General features: G+C 40.4%; 3 protein-coding genes across 5 annotated transcripts; 2 read left to right on the forward strand and 1 right to left on the reverse strand.

Moving 5' to 3' along the window:
• The first annotated feature begins 1,469 nt into the window (after positions 1-1,469).
• LOC132468507 (granzyme B-like) lies at positions 1,470-6,052 on the forward strand. 3 transcript variants are annotated; one of them, XM_060066238.1, is made up of 5 exons: positions 1,470-1,577; positions 1,779-1,926; positions 2,055-2,196; positions 5,186-5,446; positions 5,787-6,052. In XM_060066238.1, the coding sequence occupies exons 1-5, from the start codon at positions 1,523-1,525 to the stop codon at positions 5,946-5,948; spliced, it is 768 nt and encodes a 255-aa protein (XP_059922221.1). In that variant the 5' UTR covers positions 1,470-1,522; the 3' UTR covers positions 5,949-6,052. The 3 variants fall into 3 exon arrangements, with proteins under 3 accessions (XP_059922221.1, XP_059922223.1, XP_059922222.1); XM_060066240.1 differs by lacking the exons at positions 5,186-5,446; positions 5,787-6,052 and adding exons at positions 2,361-2,621; positions 2,996-3,564; XM_060066239.1 differs by lacking the exons at positions 1,470-1,577; positions 1,779-1,926; positions 2,055-2,196 and adding exons at positions 4,219-4,394; positions 4,605-4,752; positions 4,881-5,022.
• Positions 6,053-6,654: 602 nt separating this feature from the next.
• Positions 6,655-13,556, forward strand: LOC132468510 (spindlin-1-like). The gene is made up of 5 exons (XM_060066242.1): positions 6,655-6,799; positions 7,486-7,527; positions 8,081-8,328; positions 8,621-8,854; positions 11,399-13,556. Exons 2-5 carry the CDS (start codon positions 7,508-7,510, stop codon positions 11,602-11,604), a joined length of 708 nt encoding a protein of 235 aa, XP_059922225.1. The 5' UTR covers positions 6,655-6,799; positions 7,486-7,507; the 3' UTR covers positions 11,605-13,556.
• A 151-nt stretch (positions 13,557-13,707) lies between these two features.
• On the reverse strand, positions 13,708-15,538 carry micos13 (mitochondrial contact site and cristae organizing system subunit 13). The gene is made up of 4 exons (XM_060066243.1): positions 15,375-15,538; positions 14,838-14,994; positions 14,402-14,459; positions 13,708-14,239 (listed from the first exon to the last, which is right to left on the reverse strand). Exons 1-4 carry the CDS (start codon positions 15,401-15,403, stop codon positions 14,142-14,144), a joined length of 342 nt encoding a protein of 113 aa, XP_059922226.1. The 5' UTR covers positions 15,404-15,538; the 3' UTR covers positions 13,708-14,141.
• Between the last annotated feature and the right edge of the window lie 10,494 nt (positions 15,539-26,032).

Consider the following 26,032-nt stretch of genomic DNA (forward strand, 5'->3'; position numbering starts at 1 on the left):
ATGCTGTGTTTTGTAGATTGTTTGAAGATGTAGACCGTAGGCATTATATTCTAGTTGTATCAGGCAGTGCTTCTTAAAAATATTCAATAAACTTCCTCCTCAGCAAACCCTTTTATTTTCTGACTCAGCATCGTCATAGAACACCTTTAAAAAGTTCTCAAATAAACAGATAATGCGATCAATACATCAGTCAGGCAAAATGTATCTCAGGCATGGATCTTGTTGTCATAATAACTAACCCACTCAACCAACGGCTGAACGGGTTGGTTTGCATTGGACTATGCAGCATGCCCGTGGAAGCCCAAAACCATTGCTGACGCGCGTTAACATTATCCAACATCTCCATCTGCTGGATTATCCGGAAAAAGCTCCATCTTAGGTAGTAGGTAGCAATTGTTGACGGGGGGGGGGGGGGGGGGGGGAGAGACGTGGCCGTGTGCGACTCCTAACTCTTTGGGCTGGTAGAAAATTATTCTTTTTTTTTTTTTTTTTATTGCCATGGGCCCCCCCTCTGCCTTGGGCCCCCCCACAACTGTCTCGCTTTCCCCCGCAGTCCGTCGGCCCTGTTCGTAATAGTCACAACTAGGAAACATAGGACCCTTTGTAATGGGGACATAGGTCTGCAGGGAACAAGGGCCGTTTTTCATGTTCCATCACGTGTCAAAAATATCATGGGGACATAGGATCATAGGAAACATTGGACCATAGGAAACCCAGGACACATAGGACCCTTTGTCATGTTCCATCACGTGCCATATGATACAAGCCTCCTCAGACAACAGCTGCCTGCGATGAGGAGCCACTACCGAGGACCAATCCCAGACCTTGGACAAGGAACTGTTTAGAACCGTGTAGGGCCGGCTCTTGGCAGGCTAGTTGTTCGGTATGTTGGCAATAAAATCAAGAGAATGACACTAGGCTTTGTTTTTATTGAGGCAATAATAACATTTCATAAGCTTGGTTTGTTCAGATTTCAAACTATCTCTAACATCAACATGATACAAATATATTCAATTCAACCGTATAAACTGGTGAGCTGAACTCATAATAGAGGGGGACAACATTTAGCAATGCATTGATGCCTATGAGTATGCCTGGATGTGTCTGTTTTATTCTTGGGACACTTTCTAGTTAAATGGAGTAAATATCTGCAGTAGCAAAAGTTATATAGTGCAGGTTTAGATGTAACAGATAAAGAATTAGACTGAGTGGAATTAGTTAAAGGAATCAAACTGAAACAATGCAGCAGACTCTTTCAATGGAAGACATGAGAACCTAAATGTGAGATCTTCGACACGTGAGTCAGATAAGGTGCATCACGGTCTCTGTGGTTCAGAGCGGACATTTTGCTGAGTGTGGTCTACAGGCATTACTCTGCAAAACTCGCATGACCACAATGTTCCCGTCATCTGTAAGGTCCAACGTCATCTTTACAAGAAGCTGTATGTTAACATCTTGGTTATATTAAGAGCATCTCAACCTCCTTGTGACACATCCCTTTTCAGTGCTGAGTGCCATCGTGATGTTTCGCTTACACACACTCCTCTTTATTGTGCTGGCATGTTCAGTGCAAAAAGGTAAGAACATTTTAAAACAATATGTATACAGTAGTGATCAAATAGATAATACACGTATTGTGTAGTATTATTGATTGGGAAATTGCCAATAGTGCAACATTATCCCCAAATATATTGTTCATATTATAATGTATATTTGTGCATAGCATTATTTTCTGCCTTAGAAAAAACATTAACTCTTTGCTTTGTTTTAATTTTAAGCACTTGGAGGGGAAATTATTGGAGGAAAAGAAGTCCCACCAAATTCATTGCAGTACATGGCTTCTGTGCAAAACGACGGGAAACATTTCTGTGGCGGATTTCTAATCAAGAAGGACATTGTACTTACTGCTGCCCACTGTTTCATCAAGTAGGTTAAATGTATAAATGATCGGACAACTGCAAGATGTAGGCCTGTATAATGGCAGTTGGGGAATATTCAAATATTTGCATTTTTTAGATAATAATATGAATGGCTGCTTTCATGACTGTATTCAGGAAGAAGTCCAATCTGACGGTAGTTCTCGGAACCCATGACCTCAGCAAGGTCAACGAGAGAACAATGAGATACAACGTCAAAAAATGCAAACACGCAGACTTTAACACCACTTCATTGGCGAGTGACATAACGATGCTCAAGGTGAGAACATACTTTTCTGCTTTTTATCTTATATTTGTTATATTGTGTCGATAGGTAGATGTATACCAAATATTTTGCTTGTACAATGAAATGTTTTATGCTTTTCTTTTCCTCCGTAGGCCTACCCTTGAAATCAATAATTGTAATGCTTTAATTCTTTTTAGCTGTCAAGACCATCAAAAATAAAACCTATTAAACTTCCAAATAAGAAGATGAAGATCAAGAATAACACCAAATGCCTTGTAGCCGGATGGGGTTTTAACAGAACTAATGGCCCTGCTGTTGATAAACTTAGAGAGGTCGAAGTTGCTACTATTGACCGGAGGACTTGTCAACGGGAATGGGCAACAGCAGCAAAGAACTATGTTCTCCCAGCAAACATTATCTGTGCAGGTGGATATGGGACAGATAAAGGTGCTTGTCAGGTAGGCCCAAAATGTATCTTTACATATTTTATCACAAATTCATCTTTGCTATTGATTGTATAATTCACGCCCACTTAATGCGTCACGTCTGGACCTGAGACGGACAAATGTATGGTGCCTATATGTGGGAGTCAATTAAACGGAAAAATGTATAGTGCCTATGGGAGTTAACAGAGCTTCATTTTAAAAGTTTCGATTTCAATCAGAATCTTTGCCAGAAACCTTTCACGGAGATTCTGATTGAAAACGAAACTCCAATTTATCGGACTCATACAAGAGTTTCTGAGGTCCAGGCGTGACGTATGAGGTGGGCGTGACTTAGCCACGCTCTAAGATTTGCATGAATGAGTAAATTATTATTTTTTCTTTTAAAGGGGGACTCTGGAGGACCTCTGGTGTGCAACAAGATGGCTGTTGGAATTGTATCGTTTAACCTACGCGGAAACTGCTTATACCCAAATGTACCCAACATCTATACTGACATATCCAAGTTTGTTGCATGGATTGATTACCCCAAAAAACGATGCATTTAGAAAAATGTTATATCCACTGTTTCTATGTTCTATCTAGCCGAGATAAGTAGGCCTTTCTGAACATGAAAAATAAACACCATTCATTCATGGCAAACATTTGTGTTTTCTGATTCAACTTGTTATTATGGAATTACGCTATGGTCACAGGTGGTACGAAGAATCTAATGGTTGAGACAGGGTTTTGATTGCCATACACAATTCATCTAAAAAAAGAGTCAATGAAGTCAAGCTTAACGAGCAAGTTGGTGCTGAGTTGTATTAGACTACGTAGGCACAATGGAACATTGTTTAAGCCAAAAGATATAGACGCCTCGAAACTCTACGTTTCCCCTCTTCAACACCTCCATCTGCTGGACTGTCCAAAAAGTGCACTGGCCTTTGGGTTCCAATTCCCAATAACCCTCTTTTTATATTTTCACATGCATGTTACAAAAATAAACTATCATACACATTCGAAACACATTGTGGGTAGAACCATACTGACACATTCCAATCACCTGGTGAAGCATCAAATAAAGTTTGATTCACGACAGAGAAAGATTTAAGAAGAGATGGACAGGTGAACTTCGGAAATATGTTATCCAAAGTCCTAGTTTACATTAAGTGGTGATCTTTGGCTGCTGGCTATCAGCGAAACACCAACGTATGAATGCTATGAATGAAAGGATAGTTTCCCATAAGGCTAGGCTGTGTGTATGGAGCGTCCCGAGTCTAATGGCAGAATATTATTTTGTCACTAATGGCAGAATATTCTTTTGTCACTATTGGCAGATTACTCTCTAGTTAAATGGATTAAATAGCTGCAGTAGGAAAGGTTACATAGAGCAGGTTTAGCTATAACAGATAAAGAATTAGACTGAGGGGAATTGGTTAAAGGAACCAAACTGAAACAATGCAGCGGACTCTTTCAAAGGAAGACATGAGAACCTAAATGTGAGATCTTCACACCGACACGTGAGTCAGATAAGGTGAAGCACGGTCTCTGTGGTTCAGAGCGGACGTGTTGCTGAGTGTGGTCTACAGGCATTACTTCGCAAAATTCGCATGACCACAATGTTCCCGTCAGACTCATCTGTAAGGTCCAACGTCATCTTCACAAGAGGCTGTATGTTAAAATCTTGGTCATATTAAGAGCATCTCAACCTCCTTGTGACACATCACTTTTCAGTGCTGAGTGCCATCGTGATGTTTCGCTTACACACACTCCTCTGTATTGTGCTGTCATGTTCAGTGCAAAAAGGTAAGAACATTTTAAAACAATATGTATACAGTAGTGATCAAATAGATAATACACGTATTGTGTAGTATTATTGATTGGGAAATTGCCAATAGTGCAACAGTTATCCCCAAATATATTTTTCATATTATAATGTTTATGTTTGTCTTTGTGCATAGCTTTATTTTCTGCCTTAGAAAAAACATTAACTCTTTGCTTCGTTTTCATTTTAAGCATTTGGAGGGGAAATTATTGAAGGAAAAGAAGTCCCACCAAATTCATTGCAGTTCATGGCTTCTGTGCAAAACGACGGGAAACATTTCTGTGGCGGATTTCTAATCAAGAAGGACATTGTACTTACTGCTGCCCACTGTTTCATCAAGTAGGTTAAATGTATAAATGATCGGACAACTGCAAGATGTAGGCCTATATAATGGCAGTTGGGGAATATTCAAATATTTGCATTTTTAAGATAATAATATGAATGGCTGCTTTCATGACTTTATTCAGGAAGAGGTCCAATCTGACGGTAGTTCTCGGAACCCATGACCTCAGCAAGGTCAACGAGAGAACAATGAGATACAACGTCAAAAAGTGCAAACACGCAGACTTTAGCAACACTTCATTCGCGAGTGACATAACGATGCTTAAAGTGAGAACATACTTTTTCTACTTTTTATCTTATATTTGTTATATTGTGTAGATAGGTTTTTAGATGTATACCAAATATTTTGCTTGTAAAACGAAATGTTTTATGTTTTTCTTTTCCTCCGTACCCTTGAAATCAATAATTTTAATGTTTTAATTTTTTTTAGCTGTCAAGACCATCAAAAATAAAACCAATTAAACTTCCAAATAAGAAGATGAAGATCAAGAAGAACACGACATGCCTTGTAGCCGGATGGGGTTATATCAAAAGTCGGGGGCCTAGAGTTGCTAAACTTAGAGAGGTCGATGTGGCTACTATTGACCGGAGGACTTGTCAGCGGGAATGGGCAACAGCTAAAAAATACTATGTTCTCCCAGCAAACATTATCTGTGCAGGTGGATATGGGACAAAGAAAGGTGCTTGTCAGGTAGGCCCAAATTTGATCTAAACATATTTTATCACAAATTCATCTTTGCTATTGATTGGATAATTCACGCCCACTTAGTGCGTCACGTCTGGACCTGAGACGGGGAAATGCATAGTGCCTATATGTGGGAGTCAATGGAGCTTAATTTTAAAAGTTTCGATTTCAGTTCAGAATCTTTGCCAGAAACCTTTCACGGAGAATCAGATTGAAAACGAAACTCCAATTTATCGGACTCATACTAGCGTTTCTGAGGTCCAGGCGTGACGCATGAGGTGGGCGTGACTTAGCCACGCTCTAAGATTTGAATGAATGAGTGAATTATTATTTTTTTATTTTACAGGGGGACTCTGGAGGACCTCTGGTGTGCAACAAGATGGCTGTTGGAATTGTCTCGTTAAACTTGGACAACAACTGTGACTACCCAAATGTACCTAACATCTATACTGACATATCCAAGTTTGTTGCATGGATTGATTACCCCAAAAAACGATGTCAGATTTGATGTGTGTATGTATGCATTTAGAACATTTTTATATCCACTGTTTCTATTTTCTATCTAGTCGAGATAAGTAGGCCTTTCTGAACATGAAAAATAAACACAATTCATTCATAAGCAAACATGTGTTTTCTGATTCAACTTGTTATTATGGAATTACGCTATGGTCAAATAGTAGATGGTACGAAGAATATAATGGTTGAGACAGGGTTTTGATTACCATACACAATTTATCTAAAAAAAGAGACAATGAAGTGAAGCTTAACGAGCAAGTTGGTGCTGAGTTGTATTAGACTAGTACGTACGCACAATGGAACATTGTTTAAGCCAAAACATATCGACGCCTCGAAACTCTACGTTTCCCCTCTCCAACACCTCCATCTGCTGGACTGCCCAAAAAGTGCACTGGCCTTTGGGTTCTATTTCCCAATAACCCTCATTTTATATTTTCACATGCATATTACAAAAATAAACTATCATACACATTCGAAACACATTGTGGGTACTAACATTTACCCATACAATTGAGTTGACCTGTCTGAATGAGCACATTCGGGTGATTGCTGTTCTTAAACACTCCCTGTCTAAAATAGCAAAACCAGCTGGTGGTCAATTCAACGCACCGAGTAGACCGCGTAGTAGACCGATTCAATGTCGTCTATTTTGGGACACCAATTCCCAGAGTTCAGTGCGAACGTGTCCACTACAGCTGCATAGAGAGGCGCTGGGTAGTGTAGTTTTTCCGCCCGCCCTACCATTTTCCATATGCTTCGCGAGGTTTTGCATGGGCGGGTTGTGTGTGGCTACATTTCTCAGCAAGACCTGCTAAACGATATTGCTATGAAATCAGCATAAAGGTAACAGATATGTCAATAAGAGCATGCGTTACGGCTTTAACACCGGATCTATCGTTTCATTTCACCATCGAATACACACAAATCAGGTGTAGCTGCTGCTACTTTTTAACATCTGCATTGAGGTGGAGAATGGACAGAGCAGAATTATTGATAACCTATTGCTATAGCTCATTGTAGGTGTGTTGTCCTCAGTACAGGTAAGGTAGGCTGCTGTAGTGAATATAAACTGTTAGAACATGGATTCAACCCTGCGTGGTGGCTAATAGTATCAAGACAATAGCTGCGGCAAGTCTAGCCGGTACATATTTTTTTCTAGATCCAGAACGTTTATGACAGAGTTGTGAAACACCCACTATCTATTACATTTCATTATGTTACAGAAACATGACTCTATGGGATTGCGAGTGATCGATTATTGCCAGTCGTTGACACGTCGAGGTATATTGTCCTGCCTTGAGATACGCGTTAGGATCAAACGGTGACCTCCATAGATAGGTAGTTTAAGAGAATCACCAGGAAGTTATTCCTCCATGCTAAGCCATTGGCAGATCGGCTTGTCAGTCCCTGCTGCGTAGACTACATCTCACTTGAACTGGAGGCCTTGTGCCCTAGCCGATATCTGAAGCATTGCAACAGTGAGTTCCATTCCAGTCATAATTGAACGTCTACCTTCTCCTCATTTTTAGTTGCCTTTGAATTTCTAGAGGCATGTCCAAGAAAAGGGGCAGGTATGTAGAAACACAACACACCACAATACAATACAAAACAAAACTATACAGCCATACAGTATATTATTATTATTATTAACTGTTTATGTATTTTAGCATACAAATTGTATCATTATTACTACTACTACTACTACTACTACTACTACTACTATATACAATGGTAGTAACAATATTAATAATATATATATATATATATATATATATACCTAATACATACATATACATATATTTATTACATAAATATTTAATGAGTTATTATTGTTATCATTGTTATGCACTTGTAAATGACAAACTAAGCATATTCATTTGCATTCTATATGGTGTATTCTGAGATGTTACAGTGACACCCAATTACATTTTCAATTAAGTTCCTTTTTCTTTCTGATGGATGATAAACACTTCATTTGTTTTCAATTCGGTGTCAGACCATTACAGTTATTAAGTTAATCCATAAAGTTCCCAAGAATGGGGCATATAATGACACGTAGAAAATAATTATAAACAAACTTTGAGTACACGCATGCTGTAAGGATATCCCTCTTCCCCCCCCAAGAAAGCGGAGCAGCGGTGAACTGAGTGACACGTTAACCCCCGACCCCAACTGCATTCTGGGACTACGCATCCAGCACAACTGGCGTGAAAAGGGGAACCAGAGCAAATGGAAGGGAACCGTGCTGGACCGTCTCACCGTCAACCCCTCTCTGTTCATGGTTAAGTATGACGGATTTGACTGCGTCTACGGGATCGAGCTCTTCAAGGACGAGAGGGTGTCAAATCTACAAGTACTTACAGAGAAAGTCGGTGAGTGGCACGCTTTCCACTCAGTCAGAACCCCTCGCTGGATACTCTCTGTTTGTGTCGTGTTTGGTTACAGAATCTAATTAGTTCACGAGATGCTCTGCACGCATGCGCACAGACACACGCACACAGACGCACGCGCACACAAACAACGTCTATGTACAATAATAGCACTTGAATCTAATAATCAGGAACAGTATACACATGCATACATCCACACGTAATATATAGAGAGAAATTGAAGGCCATACGGCAAAAACAAGGTAATATTGGCCTCCTCTGTGTTGCCTCGCAGTGAACAACAAGATCAAAGTACCTCACGGGGCTGAGGAGTTGGTCGGCAAAGCTGTGGAGCATCTCTTTGAAAAAGAAGATGGCGAGAAGAACGAGTGGAGGGGCATGGTCCTCTCGCGAGCCCCCATCATGACCAACTGGTATTACATCACCTACGAGAAGGACCCCGTGCTTTATATGTACCAGCTGTGGGACGACTACGCCGACGGAGACCTGAGGATTCTACCTGAAGCAGGTACCAGTAACCACACATTAAAGGGGCAGTATGTAGGGTTCAGCGGCCCCTAGGGGTGAGGTTGCAGATTGCAGCCCGTCCCCCCTTTCCCCTTCCAGCGTCGTAGGACCATCTAGCCTGTGCAAAAGGATCTCCTCGTCCACGGCAGCATTGAATAATAATAATAATAATAATAAATGAAATTTATATAGCGCTTAATATGGTACTCTAAGACGCTTTACATATTGCCCTATCAAAACTATGTAAGACAGACTAGGAATAAAAGAAAAACAGAGGTTAAACATGAAGAATAAGGTGGGAGTTAGGTGGGGAAGGCTAGTGTGAAAAGGTATTTTTTATGGGCATATTTGAAAGAAGAGAGGGTTTGAGAGACTTTGATGTGGGAGGGGAGTGAATTCCAAAGGGTGGGGGCAGCAACTGAGAAGGCCCGATCACCCCAAGTCCGTCACAATTGAAGTGTCACATGATGTGGCTCCTTGATAGATTTGTAACTAGTCATTTGTTGTTTAGGCTGTCAACCTGCAGGTCACAGCTTGCGAGTAACATGACAATCCAAAGATGAGATAGCAGAGCTCGAGGTTGATGGTGTTTCGTCGTCAATTTCCCTGGTGGAGGTCACTGAGGTAGTCAAACATCTCCGCAGTGGCAAAGCCCCAGGGATTGATGAGATCCAGCCAGAAATGCTAAAGGCTCTGGGTGTTGAGGGGCTGTCATGGTTGACACGCCTATTCAACATCGCGTGGGAGTCGGGTACAGTGCCAAAGGAGTGGCAAACCGGGGTGGTGGTTCCCCTGTTCACCAGAGAGTGTGTGCCAATTACCGGGGTATCACACTTCTCAGCCTCCCTGGTAAAGTCTACTCCAAGGTGCTGGAAAGGAGGGTTCGGCCGATCGTCGAACCTCAGATTGAAGAGGAACAATGCGGTTTTCGCCCCGGACGTGGAACTACGGACCAGCTCTTCACTCTCGCAAGGATCCTGGAGGGGGCCTGGGAGTATGCCCATCCGGTCTACATGTGTTTTGTGGATCTGGAGAAGGCGTATGACCGGGTCCCCCGGGAGAAACTGTGGGAGGTGCTGCGGGAGTATGGGGTAAGGGGGTCTATCCTCAGGGCCATCCAATCTTTGTACTCCCAAAGCGAGAGCTGTGTTCGTGTTCTCGGCAGCCAGTCAGTTTCGTTCTCAGTGGGTGCTGGTCTCCGCCAGGGCTGCGCCTTGTCACCAATCCTGTTCGTGATATACATGGACAGGATATCGAGGCGTAGTCGTGGTGGGGAGGGGTTGCAGTTCGGTGGTGTGAGGATCTCGTCACTGCTTTTTGCGGATGATGTGGTCCTCATTGGATCATCGGCCTGTGACCTTCAGCACTCACTGGATCGGCTGGCGGCCGAGTGTGAAGCGGCTGGGATGAGGATCAGCACCGCTAAATCTGAGGCCATGACTCTTAGCAGGAAACCGGTGGATTGCTTACTCCGGGTAGGAAATTAGTCCTTAGCCCAAGTGAAGGAGTTCAAGTACCTCGGGGTCTTGTTCGCGAGTGAGGGTACTATGGAGCGTGAGATTGGCCGGAGAATCGGAGCAGCGGGGGCGGTATTGCGTTCGCTTTACCGCACCGTTGTAACGAAAAGAGAGCTGAGCCGCAAGGCAAAGCTCTCGATCTACCGGTCGATCTTCGTTCCTATCCTCACCTATGGTCATGAGGGCTGGGTGATGACCGAAAGGACGAGATCGCGGGTACAAGCGGCCGAGATGAGTTTTCTCAGAAGGGTGGCTGGCGTCTCCCTTAGGGATAGGGTGAGAAGCTCAGCCATCCGTGAGGAACTCGGATTAGAGCCGCTGCTCCTTTACTTAGAAAGGAGTCAGCTGAGGTGGTTCGGGCATCTGGTAAGGATGCCCACTGGGCGCCTTCCTTGGGAGGTGTTTCAGGCACGTCCAGTGGGGAGGAGACCTCGGGGAAGACCCAGGACTAGGTGGAGAGATTATATCTCAACACTGGCCTGGGAACGCCTCGGGATCCCCCCGTCAGAGCTGGTCAATGTGGCCCGGGAAAGGGAAGTCTGGGGCCCCCTGCTTGAGCTGCTCCCCCCGCGACCCGACCCCGGATAAGCGGATGACGATGAGGATGATGATGAGGATGAGATGAGATAGCGTCCTCTACAGAGGCGTTTGTTCATTCTGGGCTACCATAGGAATATGGCGATTGAACATGGCATGTAAACAAAGAGAGAGGTACGGGTTGGCCAGCTTTTAATATTTGTAGAATAAATCAGTTGGAGGATGTGACTTTAATGAAAGCATTCTCGTTGACGTTACTCAACAAGATCAGGGGAGGCGGGACATTAGAAGTGGCTAAGGGTTCCAAAAGCTCCTGAGTTCGATCCCTAATGCCTTATAAATGTAGGCGTATGTGATCGACTGTCCGACCTCTACATTGCTCTTCAATGACCTGTATATGACCCCACTGCAGGTCACTGGATAAAAGCCTCTGGCAAACGGCTCAACCACAGAAACTAACTCTGTCATCCCTCCCTCATTCCTCTCCTCAGAGAACAAGCATCTGTTGCCCGCGGACAGGAAGCCCGGGGAGGAGACGGAGAGCCTGGTAGGTAAGCAGGTAGAGTACGTTACTGACAAGGGTGTGAAGAGAACGGGCCTGGTCATCTACCAGGTGCCGGCCAAGCCCTCTGTGTACTACATCAAGTACGACGACGACTTTCACGTCCACGTGTACGACCTGGTGAAGACCACCTAGATGGCAAGAGACACTTTACCTCCCTTTCCCTCCCGAGAGGGGCTTGTCTCTCGTTGTTATGTTTTGTTTTTAAAGCCTTTATGGGGATTAACATAATCATATGATGAATCGTTGTACAAAATAAAAGCTTTTTTTGTTTGCACAGCAACGCTGTAGCATTGCTATGCTTGACTATTGTGCAAACAACACCTGACATAATGATATAAAGGCTGTGGATACCTCCTAGTAACCAACAGTTACAAACCTGCAGTTTCGGTCAGATACTTTAATAATACATTATCTCCAAAGTAATAAGATGTTTACAGTTATGCAAAGAAATCGTGTGGAAGCAATTTTCTCATTGCTAACATCAATGACATAATGTGCTTGATTTGCTCAAAGGATAACTTAGATTTTGAAAACTTGGGGACCAGTGAGAAGTAAGATATGTAGCTGCATCTGATAAATTGCCCCTACCAACACAATATGGTTTGTCCTTATGCAGGTCTTTTATTCTCTCTCGTTTGTTCATTTTTTTTATTTTCTTTCTCTTTCTTTATGTCACTTGTTCTTACTTGCAACTCCATGGACGGCCGACTATTTAATGGATACTTGCTTATTTGGTTGCAAAAATATGTCCCATATGCAGTCTGATGCCGAACCAACTCTCACTCTGTGGTCGATGGCAGGTTTCTGCCAAGATGCCATTGGTCGTTAAAAGCACAAGGAACATACGTTTCTATGGTGCATGTTGCCATTTGCTACATTTATCCATTAACTTTAAATATCATTAAGTGCCTTCAGGCTAATCACGCTGCAATATATCTATATATATATACATATATATATGTATATTTATATATATATATATACACACACATACATACTTGCGCTACTGCTAACTTACTAGCTTTACCACTTGGTTTTTCATTGTCCCACATAGTAAATGTGACTTGAGTTTTAAAAAAAATCACAACCATCAGTTTATATTGGAGAACATGTGCAATGATGCTTTACTGTAAATGCAGTATACAATTGATTTTCAAAGACAACATGCTGAGTCATTGGTTATGTCTGATTGTTGGTGACAAAAGGATCACTCATTATATTGTGTATAGTTCATATTTGTTTAGGTTATGGTACTCTTGACCTGTTTGACCCAACATGCTTATTAGAGCCAATGCTGCAAATTATGCATCACTTTACACGCATGAAGTAAATTTGTAACAGTTATTTGTTACAGACTAGTCCATACATTTTACAGTATTTAATCTGTAATTTATCTCTGAAATGTATTGTAATGTTGCCTGTTGTGATCAACCTGTATGTGAATATTTCACACCAGCTTTTCTCAAAACAGATATGTAGTATAAAGTAAAGTTAGGACATAAAGTCACAATATATGACAGTTATCATCAAACTACATAAGCGGTAAATATTGGGCAGGAGTCTCTTACTCATCAGAAGGGTATTATTAAAAGTATTATTATAATGGATCATATCATGGTTTAAGGAATATATGTCTGCCACTCCTCCAGGCTATTCTGTGTACGCCTCAGTTAAGTAGTGAGTTTATAGGTATACTGTGGTTTCATGCTTTTCTATTATGTGGCTGTTCAAAATTTGCATGTGTCATTAGGAAGAAACTTGTGGACATAAACAAATTTCAACCATGGTTGTGGAAGAATGAAAATGTCTACAATAATCTGGAGTTATTAAAAACCTGGATTTAAAATAACAAAAAATATGTGTATATTTAATTTAAACAAGTGAATGTGTTTTAAAAAAAGAAATTGTGATTATAATGGAGGAATGTTGCCACAACTTGTTTCTCTGGTGTGATGTTGAGTGGATATTCAAATGGCAGTGTGCGGTCTTCATTCTTTAAATATCCTTCCCTCTTGTACTGAAGTTGCAGCATCGACAGGCAATTTGTGTCAAAATTCTGTCATAAATAAAGTTTTTGCACATTTCCTTTTCCCTCCAAAGTATCTGAAGGCTTTGCAATATACAGTGAAATTAACATTACGTTTAACATCATACATGCAAACAAGAACGACTATGGCAGAAAGGGACCTTCCACTATAAAAAACTATGATGAATAATTCACTCCCAACTGGTTGATCAATTGTGGAATATTTATTTTACAACCGGAAATGGTGAGACTGAATATATACAAGAGTGTTCTCTTCATAAAAGAGTTGGGACAGTGGGCACAACAAATCAAAACAGAGTTAATGATAAGACATGAGCCCGCTACATACAATTAACATATACAGTTAGAAGTATGTGTATTTTCGCAATATTATTTATCAGACTAAATAAAACAAACATTCAAAACCACTTTTCATCCAAGGTAGTTTAATAGGAAGATAATTGTTGGTGTTTGTCATACTTTTGTTTTGCTGATGTCGAATTTTCAATGTCTCGTCTTTCCCAATGAGAATAGAACTTAAAGCTGTTGCTCAATTTCTGAAGTGTGAAATGTGATCCAAAACCCATTCCCAAATTATAAAATAACTAATAAATATGTTACTATTTTAGTTTGTTGTGCTGGTTCATTTGGCAAGATCTTTTAGATACTGGAATCCTTGACTGGTATAGTCGCATATTTTTGTGGGCCCCTCCGAAAGTGTGGAAAATGTTGTACGCACTCCTGGAAAAAAAAGACATACAAATCAGACAATACTGGAACAACCTATTATTTTTTTTACACATTTTCAAAAAAATAAATCGATACGGACAGCATTAAAAACAATTTGTCACACAACAGGCCGGACTAGGCAAAATCTCTCAAGAAACAGTGCTCAAATCTTACCCGAGTTCCATGCTTGACGAGGGGAGAACTCAATCGTGGGCAATGCAGGGATTTGAGCCTTTGAGGAGAGAAAAGCATCATTGTTCACACAATGCGAATCAGAGGTCAAAACCAAATCAGCTAGATGAAATCAAGGTTTAAACATATACAGCAAGACCTCAGAACATAAGTTATACTTATTCCTTCCCTTTTGAATTCCTCTCGATTAGACAAACCCTCCATTACATCATGCACGTGTCAACAACTATAATGCTACAATAACAACAACTAAAAGATAATTAAGAAGAAAATGATAGAACATTTAAACTCTAAGCTAAATTAAGTTATTTATATTCTCTGGTGAAATATGACAACTGTCAAAACGATGTAAAGAACATGATGCGCTCATGATCACCAATGAACTCCATGTGTATGCCGTGCGCGTCTGTTTGTTTACCTCCATCCCGAAGTACTTCATCCACTCGTTGATGGCAGGGGGGATGGCGGTCTTTGCCTTCCCCAGGACCTCGGTTCCCTGTTGACTGCTTCCCAGGAGCCCGGAGTCATACACAACATACAAGGCCCCTCCAGCCACAGCGACCTTGCTGGTCAACCTGCACGAACCAACCAACACGGCTGTTATCTGAAACATCAAGGCTGTACAGGTGATCCAACACTGTGTACGTAGGCTCTGGGGTCTGGGTCTCCAAACATCGCAGATAGTGAGCTTACATCACCATTAATAATTAGTGACCTTATACCATGATCATTTCACTTAGCTTCAAGGAGGTGGTTGTGATTGCAACGGTTATATGTGGGTGTCCCATGTGACCTTACAACTAATAATAACGTGGAAAGCTTGCAGCCCGTTTAGCTCCCTCTGTGAGCGCTGTGTTGTCGACTAGCTAGCAGGCTAATGCTAATGCGCACACACAGACGCACACACTCACTGATGCAGGACGGCAATATGGTACAATAAAGTGGTGGTACTCACTTCAACACAGGCAGGAGCTTGGATGCCATTGTATCAAAATGACCCTATATCGTTTGAACCCGATGTCGTTTTTCTCACCGGCGATACACAGTGAAGGACCTAAAGTGGGCGATAGCTGGACATTACATTGAAGGGCAACTGTGTACTGTTAACCACGTTGTGTGAATAAAGGTTGTTTGAAGGCTGCGCGGTGGACTGTGTTTCAGAACTGCAGATTCGTTAAACGGTTTTAAATTAAACCCGCGTCAAAATAAATTGACATCTCAATAAAAAAATATAATATGGAGAAAGGGGTGTACTCTGTTATTGATTTTATGATTGTTTAATAGTTTATACGAAATCATAAAAGAATGGGTTGTCTATAAGAAGAACGACACTACCTATTTATTTTTATTCCGCATGTCTCAAACATTTCTACAGAGCCTAAAAGTGAACTACTTTCCTCACTAACTCACTCTCCCACACTCTCACAGAGAATAGGATAATTACCGCGCCTGGAAATGAACTTAGGGAAATGTAGAAATAGGCCTATAAAACCTGTTACAGCTCCATGCTGTAATAAAATCCTTTAACATCATCCTTAATGATTGGATTTTCCACAATATAGAGGAACCAAGGACTGATAATTAGTAACACCAACCACGGTAAAAGCCTCCACATGATTATAAATAGCAGACTCGTTGCTGCCCTATGGAAAAAAAGGAAGAAAATCCTCAGAAAACGTCAAATGGGCTTGATAAGACATTTTCCGCATGCCATTCAGCAAAAGCATACAGCCATACGTAGACCTTCTGCATGGATTTTTCTAGACCTGGGCCAGTGAACCTCAGCACACACACACACACACACACACACACACACACACACACACACACACACACACACACACACACACACACACACACACACACACACACACACACACACACACGCACACACACAGCAATATGTCTACACATCAGCAACACAAAAAACTGGGGACAACCTCAGCAGCAAGGCAATGGCCTACACCAGGGCTATTCAATTGCCGGCCCCCGGGCCAGACCCGGCCTGCAAAGGCATTTTTGCTGGCCCTTTTAGTAAAAACATAAAATAAAAAAAATAAAAAAATAGTAAATAATAAAAGTAATAATAATCTCTGCGCGCTTTTCCACCGCACATGTAGCTCGACTCGACTCGACTCGACTCGACACGACTCGACACGACGACACGGTAGCAGCACGGGTCGTTTTCCACGGCAAATAGTACCTCCTGGACGTGGGCGGGGTCGGCTGCGCGAAAGGGCCGTGACGTATTTTTGTACGCGACGCAAACAACACATACGCAACCCACACATGGACAGAACCCACATAACAACAATGGAGGACATCGATGCGATTTCTATTATTAGCTGGCATGTTGAAGAAGTTGAAGAAGTGGAATATGTTATGCGCTGCTATGGCTGTTACCAGCATGGTTGCCATGTCGCTCTCGTGACTTCGTCACACTCTCTGGCCAATCAGTGGCCGGCCGTCTGCCGACGTCACCTTTTAGCATCGGCTCAGCTCGCTTGGAACCTAGAGCGAGGCGGTACTAAAAGAAGAAGCCACTTCAGGTACCAGATACCATGTTTTCGCGGTGGAAATGCAAAAAATGCGAGCTGAGTCGAGTCGAGTCGAGTTGTGTCGAGCTGGTACCATGCAGTGGAAAAGCGGCAGTATTTGTTTGTATTTGCCACTGGGAAGCCTGTGTGTTTACTCTGCAGCGAATGTATATCGGTGAGTAAAGAATATAACCTGAGAAGGCGTTTTAAAACAAATCATGCTAACTTCGACGCCAGTTTCCCACTGGACTCTGATGCTCGCCGCCAGAAGATTTTGGGGCTTACTTCATGCTATGAACAGAGACGCCAAACCCTGTTTCGGGCTTGTTACGATCAAGAGAGAGCTACATCAGCATCACTACGAGTCACCTGGATATTAGGCAAAAAGAAAAGGCAGTTTACAGATGCTGAGACCGTCAAAGAGTGTATGCTTGCATAAATCGAGGAGGTGGTTACAGATGAGAAAACCCGAAACAGCGTGATTGATTCAATCAAGAAAATTCCCATCTCTGACACGACAACATCAAGGAGAGTAGAGACCCTTGCGTAGGACGTTTTTCAGACTCTTTTGGACTAACTCAAAAAAGTGGAGGTGATGTCGCTAGCTGTTGATGAATCAACCGACAGCAGCGATGTAGCACAGCTGTGCCTCTATGTTTGATTTTTTTGATGGCGAGTGCTTTTGTGAGGATCTACTTGGATTAATTCCACTGGATGGACACACGACCGGTGAGATACATTTTGAAAAAGTAATTTCATTCTTCAGAGAGAACCAGTTTGAGTTGCATCGTATCAATATGCTGGTTACGGACGGTGCGCCGGCGATGTCGGGCAGGACACGGGGACTGTCCGCTAGGTTGGCAGATGTGGCGCCACAGCTGAGATCGCTGCATTGTCTTATCCACCAAAGCCTCCTGTGTGCAAAACTAAGTGGTGAGTTAAAAGAGACCATGGACTCTGTCATGCCAATTATTAACTTCATTCGTTCTACCTCCAGCTTACAACACCGCCTTTTCCGCCAGCTGTTGTCAGACATGTCAGCTCAATACACTGATTTGCTCATCCACAATGACATTAGATGGCTTAGCAAAGGGAATGAGTTGAAACGATTTTGTGAACTTAAGGAAGAGATCCTGGCGTTTCTCCGTAATTCGAAGCACAAAAAGCTGACACTTTTCTGTGTCTAATGGAAAATACCGAGTTTCACGCAGCCGTTGTTTTTTTGAGCGACGTCTTTCACCACCTAAACATACTCAATACGGAGCTGCAGGGCAGAGATAAAACAGTAGCACAACTTGTGGAGAGACTCCAGGCTTTTCAAAAAAGGCTGGCACTTTTCTCTGCTGATCAATGTTCCGAAAGAATGCTCCCTTTCCCAGCATTGCGCGCTGCAGGTCTACAAACCACTGAGGCAATGACAGGATTTATAAATGCATTGAAAACCGACTTTGCAGCGAGGTTTGAAAATGTCAGTATCCCCCCTGAAGTGATGAGATTTGTGAACGACCCCTTCTGTGTGGACGTTGTGGGGGAGTTTGCAGTGAAAGCAAAGTAGCTGGTTGTGTCATTGAACGAGACGTGTTTACAACTGGAACTCATTGACATTCAGTCATCAGCTGACCTGCAACAGTCATTACAGCTGGCAGGTTTGGAAAAGTTCTTGACTCGTGAAGTCAGCCACCAGAAATTCCCTAATTCAAGGCGACCAATAAAAAACAACAGTGTTACCCCTTATGTTTTTTTTCATGACGACCAATAAAAAACTACAGTGTTACCCCTTTTTCTTTTTTTCATGACGACCAATAAAAAACGACAGTGTCACCCCTCATGTTTCATTTGGTGAAAACGACAGTGTTACCCCCTATGTATTATTCGATACATTTCGACAGTGTTACCCCTTATGGGTTTTTCACGACGACAGATAAAAAACGACAGTGTTTTCCTTTACGTTTCATTTGATAAAAACGACGGTGTTATCCCTTATGTTATTTTCCCATGATGACTGATGAAAAACAACTGTGTTACCCCTTATATATTTTTTCATGACGACCAATAAAAAAACGAGTGTTACTCCTTATGTTTTTTTTCTTGACGACCAATAAAAAACTACAGTGTTACCCCCTATGGTTTTTTTCATGACGACCAAAGAAAAACGACTGTGTCACCCCTCATGTTTCATTTGGTAAAAACGACAGTGTTACCCCCTATGTTTTATTCGATACATTTCGACAGTGTTACCCCTTATGGGTTTTTCATGACGACAGGTAAAGAACGACAGTGTTACCCTTTACGTTGTGTTATCCTCCGAACTTATCAATGCACCATCAAGACACCGAATAAAGTCATCACAATGGTTATACTTGACTTTATAATTAGCATGAAATAGAAATAAGAGAATTCAAACAGACGACATCAACCAGACTTGAACCCCGGTCTCCAGGGGGTTAGCTCACCGCTCTCTCCACTTCCGACTGATGACGACCAATAAAAATCAATAGTGTTACCCCTTGTGTTTTTTTTCATGACGACCAATAAAAAACAACAGTGTTACCCCTTATGCTTTTTTTCATGACGACCAATAAAAAACTACGGTGTTACCCGTTATGTTTTTTTCATGACGACCAAAGAAAAACGACAGTGTCACCCCTCATGTTTCATTTGGTAAAAACGACAGTGTTACCCCCTATGTTTTATTCGATACATTTCGACAGTGTGACCCCTTATGTTTTTTTGACATGATGACTGATGAAAAAAAACAGTGTTACCCCTTATATTTTATTTGACAAGGACAATTCTTTTTTCATGACGACCAATAAAAAACAACAGTGTTACCCTTATCGACGTTTTTGCAGGGGTTCAAACCTGAGCTGTTTAGAGTGTTAACCTCCGAACTTATCAATGCACCATCAAGACACCAAATAAAATCAACACAATGGTTATACTTGACTTTATAATTTGCATGAAATAGAAATAAGAGTGTTCCAACAGAGGACATCAACCGGACTTGAACCCCGGTCTCCAGGGGGTAAGCTCACAGCTCTCTCCACTTCCCACTGGGAATTGTTAATGGTTAAGGTCTGAGGTTATATATGATAATAGACATGATAGCATTACGTTTAAAATTAAAGGTAATGTGTTTTCCACAGAAATTGAGCCATGGTCTCCAGTGGGTTAGGCAGAGTGCACTCCACTGCACCACTGAGGCGATGACAATACACAATAATCAATCATCAATAAAGAGGATACACATGACATTAAAATGTATGTGTGTATTTCTATAATTTCCCTCATGTTTTTTTTCTTGACGACCAATATAAAACAACAGTGTCAACCCTCATGTTTCATTTGATAAAAAACGACAACCCCCTACGTTTTATTCGATACATTTCGACAGTGTTACCCCTTATGGGTTTTTCATGACGACAGATAAAAAACGACAGTGTTACCCTTTACGTTTCATTTGATAAAAACGACAGTGTTACCACTTGTTATTTTCCCATGATGACTGATGAAAAACAACAGTGTTACCCCTTATATTTTATTTGACGAGGACAAATATATATATTTTTTTAAATATGTTTTTTTTCATGACGAGCAATAAAAAACAACAGTGTTACCCCTTATGTTTTTTTTCATGACGACCAATAAAAAACAACATTGTTACCCCTTATGTTTTTTTTCATGACGACCAATAAAAAACGACAGTGTTACCCCTTATGTTTTTTTTCATTACGACCAATAAAAAGCAACAGTGTTACCCCTTATGCTTTTTTTCATGACGACCAATAAAAAACAAGTGTTACCCCTTTTTTTTTTTTTCATGACGACCAATAAAAAACGACAGTGTTACCCCTTATGTTTTTTTTCATTACGACCAATAAAAAGCAACAGTGTTACCCCTTATGTTTTTTTTCATGACGACCAATAAAAAACAAGTGTTACCCCTTTTTTTTTTTTTCATGACGACCAATAAAAAACGACAGTGTTACCCCTTATGTTTTTTTTCATGACAACCAATAAAATACGACTGCGGCACCCCTGTCAATGTTATTGCAGGGATCCGAACATGAGCTGTTTAGAGTGTTAACCTCCGAACTTAACAATGCACCATCAAGACACCGAATGAAGTCATCACAAAGGTTATACTTGTCTTTTTATTTCCATTAAATAGAGATAAGAGTCTTCCAACAGAAGACATCTACCAGACTTGAACCCCGGTCTCCAGGGGGCTAGGCAGAGTGCACTACACTGCACCACTGAGGCGATGGCATTACACAAAAATCAATCATCAATGAAGAGGATATACATGACATTAAAATGTATGTGTGTATTTCTATTATTTCCCTTATGTTTTTTTTCATGACGACCAATAAAAAACGACAGTGTTACCCCTTATGTTTTTTTTCATGACGACCAATAAAAAACGACAGTGTTACCCCTTATGTTTTTTTTCATGACGACCAATAAAAAACGACAGTGTTACCCCTTATGTTTTTTTCATGACGACCAATAAAAAACGACAGTGATACCCCTTTTGTTTTTTTTCATGACGACCAATAAAAAACAACAGTGTTACCCCTTATGCTTTTTTTCATGACGACCAATAAAAAACGACAGTGTTACCCCTTATGTTTTTTTTCATGACGACCAATAAAAAACGACAGTGTTACCCCTTTTTCTTTTTTTCATGACGACCAATAAAAAACGACAGTGTTACCCCTTATGTTTTTTTCATGACGACCAATAAAAAACGACAGTGATACCCCTTATGTTTTTTTTCATGACGACCAATAAAAAACGACAGTGTTACCCCTTATGTTTTTTTCATGACGACCAATAAAAAACGACAGTGATACCCCTTTTGTTTTTTTTCATGACGACCAATAAAAAACAACAGTGTTACCCCTTATGCTTTTTTTCATGACGACCAATAAAAAACGACAGTGTTACCCCTTATGGTTTTTTTCATGACGACCAATAAAAAACGACAGTGTTACCCCTTTTTCTTTTTTTCATGACGACCAATAAAAAACGACAGTGTTACCCCTTATGTTTTTTTTCATGACGACCAATAAAAAACGACAGTGTTACCCCTTATGTTTTTTTCATGACGACCAATAAAAAACGACAGTGATACCCCTTTTGTTTTTTTTCATGACGACCAATAAAAAACAACAGTGTAACCCCTTATGCTTTTTTTCATGACGACCAATAAAAAACGACAGTGTTACCCCTTTTGTTTTTTTTCATGACGACCAATAAAAAACGACAGTGATACCCCTTTTGTTTTTTTTCATGACGACCAATAAAAAACGACAGTGTTACCCCTTATGTTTTTTTTCATGACGACCAATAAAAAACCACAGTGTTACCCCTTATGTTTTTTTTCATGACGACCAATAAAAAACGACAGTGTTACCCCCTATGTTTTTTTCATGATGACCAATAAAAACGACGGTGTTACCCCTTATATTTTTTTTCATGACGACCAATAAAAAATGACAGTGTTTCCCCTTTTTTTTTTTTTTATGACGACCAATAAAAAACAACAGTGTAACCCCTTATGCTTTTTTTCATGACGACCAATAAAAAACGACAATGTTACCCCTTATGTTTTTTTTCATGACGACCAATAAAAAACGACAGTGTTACCCCTTTTGTTTTTTTTCATGACGACCAATAAAAAACGACAGTGATACCCCTTTTGTTTTTTTTCATGACGACCAATAAAAAACGACAGTGTTACCCCTTATGTTTTTTTTCATGACGACCAATAAAAAACCACAGTGTTACCCCTTATGTTTTTTTTCATGACGACCAATAAAAAACGACAGTGTTACCCCCTATGTTTTTTTCATGATGACCAATAAAAACGACGGTGTTACCCCTTATGTTTTTTTCATGACGACCAATTAAAAATGACAGTGTTTCCCCTTTTTTTTTTTTTTATGACAACCAATAAAAAACAACTGCGGCACCCCTGTCAATGTTTTTGCGGGGATCCGAACATGAGCTGTTTAGAGTTTTAACCTCCGAACTTAACAATGCACCATCAAGACACCGAATAAAGTCATCACAAAGGTTATACTTGTCTTTATAATTCGCATGAAATAGAGATATGAATCTTCCAACAGAAGACATCTACCAGACTTGAACCCCGGTCTCCAGGGGGCTAGGCAGAGTGCACTCCACTGCACCACTGAGGCAATGGCAATACACAAAAATCAATCATCAATAAAGAGGATATACATGACATTAAAATGTATGTGTGTATTTCTATTATTTCCCTTATGTTTTTTTTCATGACGACCAATAAAAAACGACAGTGTTACCCCTTATGTTTTTTTTCATGACGACCAATAAAAAACGACAGTGTTACCCCTTTTTTATTTTTCATGACGACCAATAAAAAACGACAGTGTAACCCCTTATGTTTTTTTTCATGACGACCAATAAAAAACGACAGTGTTACCCCTTATGTTTTTTCATGACCACCAATAAAAAACGACAGTGATACCCCTTTTGGTTTTTTTCATGACGACCAATAAAAAACAACAGTGTTACCCCTTATGCTTTTTTTCATGACGACCAATAAAAAACGACAGTGTTACCCCTTATGTTTTTTTTCATGACGACCAATAAAAAACGACAGTGTTACCCCTTATGTTTTTTTTCATAACGACCAATAAAAAACGACAGTGTTACCCCTTATGTTTTTTTCATGACGACCAATAAAAAACGACAGTGATACCCCTTTTGTTTTTTTTCATGACGACCAATAAAAAACAACAGTGTTACCCCTTATGCTTTTTTTCATGACGACCAATAAAAAACGACAGTGTTACCCCTTATGGTTTTTTTCATGACGACCAATAAGAAACGACAGTGTTACCCCTTTTTCTTTTTTTCATGACGACCAATAAAAAACGACAGTGTTACCCCTTATGTTTTTTTTCATGACGACCAATAAAAAACAACAGTGTTACCCCTTATGTTTTTTTTCATGACGACCAATAAAAAACGACAGTGTTACCCCTTATGTTTTTTTCATGACGACCAATAAAAAACGACAGTGATACCCCTTTTGTTTTTTTTCATGACGACCAATAAAAAACAACAGTGTAACCCCTTATGCTTTTTTCATGACGACCAATAAAAAACGACAGTGTTACCCCTTATGTTTTTTTTCATGACGACCAATAAAAAACGACAGTGTTACCCCTTATGTTTTTTTTCATGACGACCAATAAAAAACGACAGTGATACCCCTTTTGTTTTTTTTCATGACGACCAATAAAAAACGACAGTGTTACCCCTTATGTTTTTTTTCATGACGACCAATAAAAAACAACAGTGTTACCCCTTATGTTTTTTTTCATGACGACCAATAAAAAACGACAGTGTTACCCCTTATGTTTTTTTCATGACGACCAATAAAAACGACGGTGTTACCCCTTATATTTCTTTTCATGACGACCAATAAAAAACGACAGTGTTACCCCTTATGTTTTTTTCATGACGACCAATAAAAAACAACTGCGGCACCCCTGTCAATGTTTTTGCAGGGATCCGAACATGACCTGTTTAGAGTTTCAACCTCCGAACTTAACAATGCACCATCAAGACACCGAATGAAGTCATCACAAAGGTTATACTTGTCTTTATAATTCGCATGAAATAGAGATATGAGTCTTCCAACAGAAGACATCTACCAGACTTGAACCCCGGTCTCCAGGGGGCTAGGCAGAGTGCACTCCACTGCACCACTGAGGCGATGGAAATACACAAAAATCAATCATCAATAAAGAGGATATACATGACATTAAAATGTATGTGTGTATTTCTATTATTTCCCTTATGTTTTTTTTCATGACGACCAATAAAAAACGACAGTGTTACCCCTTATGTTTTTTTTCATGACGACCACTAAAAAACGACAGTGTTACCCCTTATGTTTTTTTCATGACGACCAATAAAAAACGACAGTGATACCCCTTTTGTTTTTTTTCATGACGACCAATAAAAAACAACAGTGTAACCCCTTATGCTTTTTTCATGACGACCAATAAAAAACGACAGTGTTACCCCTTATGTTTTTTTTCATGACGACCAATAAAAAACGACAGTGTTACCCCTTATGTTTTTTTTCATGACGACCAATAAAAAACGACAGTGATACCCCTTTTGTTTTTTTTCATGACGACCAATAAAAAACGACAGTGTTACCCCTTATGTTTTTTTTCATGACGACCAATAAAAAACAACAGTGTTACCCCTTATGTTTTTTTTCATGACGACCAATAAAAAACTACAGTGTTACCCCTTATGTTTTTTTCATGACGACCAATAAAAACGACGGTGTTACCCCTTATATTTTTTTTCATGACGACCAATAAAAAACGACAGTGTTACCCCTTATGTTTTTTTCATGACGACCAATAAATAACAACTGCGGCACCCCTGTCAATGATTTTGCAGGGATCCGAACATGACCTGTTTAGAGTTTCAACCTCCGAATTTAAAAATGCACCATCAAGACACCGAATGAAGTCATCACAAAGGTTATACTTGTCTTTATAATTCGCATGAAATAGAGATATGAGTCTTCCAACAGAAGACATCTACCAGACTTGAACCCCGGTCTCCAGGGGGCTAGGCAGAGTGCACTCCACTGCACCACTGAGGCGATGGCCATACACAAAAATCAATCATCAATAAAGAGGATATACATGACATTAAAATGCATGTGTGTATTTCTATTATTTCCCTTATGTTTTTTTTCATGACGACCAATAAAAAACGACAGTGTTACCCCTTATGTTTTTTTTCATGACGACCAATAAAAAACGACAGTGTTACCCCTTTTTTATTTTTCATGACGACCAATAAAAAACGACAGTGTAACCCCTTATGTTTTTTTTCATGACGACCAATAAAAAACGACAGTGTTACCCCTTATGTTTTTTCATGACGACCAATAAAAAACGACAGTGATACCCCTTTTGTTTTTTTTCATGACGACCAATAAAAAACAACAGTGTTACCCCTTATGCTTTTTTTCATGACGACCAATAAA

This window comes from Gadus macrocephalus, chromosome 12 (genome assembly GCF_031168955.1).
Source record: "Gadus macrocephalus chromosome 12, ASM3116895v1".
In the NCBI taxonomy this organism is placed as follows: Eukaryota; Metazoa; Chordata; class Actinopteri; order Gadiformes; family Gadidae; genus Gadus; species Gadus macrocephalus.